Source organism: Actinia tenebrosa, unplaced genomic scaffold (assembly GCF_029948245.1).
Source record: "Actinia tenebrosa isolate PJP-AT-01 unplaced genomic scaffold, QUT_ActTen_1.0 PGA_scaffold4__44_contigs__length_22323623, whole genome shotgun sequence".
NCBI classification, from domain to species: domain Eukaryota; kingdom Metazoa; phylum Cnidaria; class Anthozoa; order Actiniaria; family Actiniidae; genus Actinia; species Actinia tenebrosa.
The window spans coordinates 11,953,897-11,958,323 of record NW_028292581.1 but is presented as its reverse complement, the minus strand read 5'-3'; the positions used below and the strand labels follow the sequence as shown (position 1 = coordinate 11,958,323).

General features: G+C 38.4%; 1 protein-coding gene across 1 annotated transcript; it reads right to left on the bottom strand.

Moving 5' to 3' along the window:
* Positions 1 to 2,971: 2,971 nt before the first annotated feature.
* Positions 2,972 to 3,838, bottom strand: LOC148907094 (trace amine-associated receptor 4-like). The gene has a single exon (XM_089036792.1). It carries the CDS (start codon positions 3,836 to 3,838, stop codon positions 2,972 to 2,974), a length of 867 nt encoding a protein of 288 aa, XP_088892918.1.
* Between the last annotated feature and the right edge of the window lie 589 nt (positions 3,839 to 4,427).

Here is a 4,427-nt window from a genome sequence, read left to right as displayed (position 1 = left end):
GGCTCTCATAGGGGGGGTTGCAACCCCCAAAACCCACCCCTAGATCCGCCACTGCATTATGAACGCAGCCTTAGTGCAAAGTTTTGTAGGTATACGGTTTACTGAACTTACTAATTTGTGCAAATTTGTGCAATTTCTTACAACGTTTTTCACGGATATATGGTATGCACTCAACCATACACGACTCTACATACCGTTCGTTTGTAATAAGTACTGAACTAGTACATTGATTAATATCAATCAACCTGATAAAATCTCGTAAACGTAATTATCGGTCTTGATTGAATGGCAAACACTGTCTTTCATCCTCAATAATGCATCCATCTCTTGCCGGTGAAAATTGCGTGCAAGACAAGAAATTGAGCAAAAAGGCCATAGGGAAGTTGAGTAGGAATATAATGGTGTTCTATAGTAGAAATTCATTGTCTGACGAGGAAATTCTTTGTCGAATTTCACTAGAAAATCGACATCGCACGAATCCCCAATCGTTGAGCTATGGGATTCTACAACAAATGTCTCACACTATGAGTAAGATCGCATTGTCCTGCAAAATGAATACTGGAAAAAAGAAAAGAAACGCCTGACAGGTAATTAGGTTGAATTTTTTTTTGTTAAATAAAGTCTTATCCACTATCCTATCCACTATCGTATCCACTATCTATCTTATGGACTTACTTCCACTGCAGCTAAGAAATAAGATACAAACTTCCCGGTTATAAAATACCTATATTTACAACATCACTATCAGGTTCGCTCCACACCACCACAACTAGATTCACTATTTACATTTATATATCCACTATTTATAACTCACATGTTGATTTTATGCCGATAGGAAGGAAAACAAGGAGTAAATAGAAAAATCTATTCGCAAAATCGACTTAGCTATGACAAGCTTCAATAGGAGTTTTCAAATGTAACATTCCTAAAAAAACTAAGTGTCTAACGCAGCGCCCGACGTTCACACAATGAAGTGTTTGAACTAAAAGCAACTTGATGTAGAGAAGCTCAGTAGGATTCAAGACCATCAAGAATAGAAACTTTTTTCAATGAATTCGTGAAAGATGACTTTTTTGAATAAGCTTCTTTAACTTTAAGAGATAATTCTTTTTGTATTCAAGCAGTGAGCGTCAAAAACTATTTTCTTGAAGAAAGGCTGTTGTACAAGGCTAAAATCTCGTTATTCAGAAAGTTTAACTTGTTTGGAAGTGGAGATGACCTATGAAAGTGGAATCAAAGTGTTAACCCAAAGCAAAAATTTGAATCGAAAATGAGGTTTAGGCATTCATTTGCTTATTTCCCATATATTTTCTATAAAAAAGTCTGACAAAGCTACATTCTAACACAAATGCAACAAAACATCTTTGTACAATTGAAAATACCGCTTCGAACAAGCATTTTATCATAGTGCATCAGTTTCTAACTGTTAAAAAAAAGGTTTTGAGTGTTTGATAATCAAAACGACATAGTAAAGTTTTACACCGACCATTTTAATACACTTATAGAGAGTCATTAAACTGATGATGGACGATGAATATCGTCCGAAATATCTTACTCAAGAAGCTTCTAGTTATTCTTTTCGTTTACCGACCATTTGGTTTTGAGTGTTAACCCAAAACGAAAATAGGGATCAAAACTCATGCAAAAGTCTAGTTTTTGGCGCTTTTTGCCATTATTGCTCGTTATTGAAAAAAATTTCCTCTTAATAGCCAGTGGCTAGCAGTCCTGTTGCCCTTTAATTAATCCATGGATCGAATTAGAAGTTATAGAAAATGAAAGGCAGGAAAACCGGTGTCCCCGGAGAAAAACCCTCGAAGGAGAGTAGAAAACCGCAACTCTACCACAAAAACGTTAATTTGTCGCGCGCTGATTGGCTATTATTAATGATCGATAAGAGGACAGGAAAATAAGCTGACGTCAACGAGCGCGCGCTCTTTCTGTTGGTTGTTTTGATCACTTAAGGTGACTGCCTACTTTTGGAAATTGATTTAAGCTTTTCTTAAAACTTCGATCTTCCGAATTGAAATTTAATGCTGATTCCAAATCTGGAAAGAAAAATAGGGTGCCCCGAGCTCGTTTTCGAGATAATCAGCATTTAATGGGAGCCTACGCACGAGCTTTTGGAGTAAAAATTGCGCCAAAGGAAGTGATTAGAAAAAAAATTAAGATTCATAAGATAATAGTTATTTGCAGACTATATGATTGCACGAACGAAGGCTAGTCAATCCTTCTACAATAATACATGGATATTTTCGACAAAAAGACAGAGAGATACATTGATTTGTCATATTTTGTAGTTTCGGTGCTCTTAAAAAATCTCATAAAGTCGAACAAAAATCCCTACAAAAATCTATTTTTTCACGTGTTCCTGATTTAAACTTTTCCTAAAATGTTGATATAACCTTGATTTTTAGGAGTTTTTTCGAATGAGCTATCAAAAAATATAGAGTCCCGTGCAAAATTTGAGGGTTTTGCCCTGTTGAAGCTCAAAACGCGTATGGTTCTTCAATAAAATCTTGTAGATTTTTCAGCGGTTTTTGAGCGCGCGCACATCGTGGGCTCAAATCGAACGTTCAAAAGTAGGCAGCCACCCGAACATGGAATGGCGTCAGCATAGAATCCAATCTTTGCAATGTAGGAGCAGGCGTAGCTCAGTTGGTTAGTGTGCGACCTTCAGAGCTTGAGGTCCACGGTTCGATCCTTAGGATCTCCACGTCTGTTTCGACTTTTCTCTAATCTGTGTAGCTTCAGCTTTAAATACTCTTAAAACAGAGCACTGATGGAGAGAGGGTGTAAATTGCGCACTGTCGGCTTCCATTGATAACAGTTGAATTTCAACTGAAGGAACTACCGACGTTAAATATAGGTACTTTACCTTTTTTTTAACCGCGAGCGCAAACTATCTACTGACATGCGGTTCGGGTCGGAGGATCGCCCGTGACAACAGCGGTAATAAGCAGCACACATCACATTACAAAATACCCACTCGTACGCTATATTGCTGTTTTAGTCTTATCAGTCCATTCCTAAACTTCTCGAATCTCCAAAAATAGATGAACGGGTTGATATTTGATTGTAGTACAGCACAGGTATTTATCCACGGGAACGCGTACAGGAGTTCGTCTTTGGGAACGAACGGTATAAGTACATATGGCAGCCATGATAACAATAGAAGACCCACCACAATCCCTACTGTAAAAGTGGTTTTTTCGCCTTTATGCGGGAACATCTTTAGTACTCGAGACCCAGTGGAGTCAACCTTGAAGACTACTATCGAGCGTGCTTTTTTCCTTGCTGTAATGTAAATCTTAACGTATATAATCAGTATGGCCAGAGCCACAAAGACGATGTAATAATAGACCACTTTGACAGTCATGATGTTAGTAGTGACGAGGGTTGTTAGAGCTAGTGCTAATCCATAAGAAACCAAACATACTACTACCACTAATCTGGTTGTCAGTTTTTCTATGTAACGAAAGGGGTAATGAACTGCTACATAGCGCTCAGCAGTTAACGAAACAAGGTGATTCAATGAGGCCAGTGCTACGAAGAAAGCACAGAAGGATTGGACTTGTAGATCAAGTCTGATTCCATTAAGAATGCCGTCCAGCAAAATAGGCTGCCATACCACACAGGAGAGAAAATCGGAACTAGACAGGCAAGCCAAGAGAAAGTTTCTGTTCGTTCTTAGAGGCTGAACATTCCATATTACAAAAATGACAAGAACGTTAGCTGTCGTTCCGTAAACACATCCAATACTGTTGAGGATGGTTAGGAAGATGGTTTCTCCTTTGGATAGTTTTTCAAGTCGAGTAGCTGCGGTGGTTGTGTTGTTCATTGCGTACCTATAGAACGAAGAAGTCTAAGACTTAGTCGTTGTTCAAAATGTTCAGTATCATGAGTTTAATTGAAATTATCCTTGTTTTAAAACGATAGCAATTACTTCCCAGTGGCTAAACCTGTTGGCCTCATTTGAAGAAGTTGATTTTTGCAGAGGAACTAAAGACTGAAGAACCTGGAGAATGGAGAAAAAGCTCTCTAACCACAGAAGAAAAAGGCAAACAAACGCCTCTAGCTGCTATGTGTGATGGTGGGTCTGAATATCAAATCCATTCAATATCTCGGCGGTTAAAGGCAGCGCCTAAACAGCGTACCTGTGCTTCCATAAACACCTGGCCAAAAATTTTCTAATTTTACTTCACTCACTATCTTTCCAACATTAGATTATTAACACTAGTTTGTTTAAACGCGAAAACCTCAAAGATACCTACTTGATCAATCAATCGATTGAGCTGTGGTCTCAGATTTTCCGGTTTCATTTGCTATGTCTAAGCACCTTGCTCTGTTAAGGCGGGGTTTGCCTTGAGTTTCTCTGTCTTTTTTTTTGGTTTCTTGCTCTTTGCTTCTCCTTGATCGCACTAGAGAGG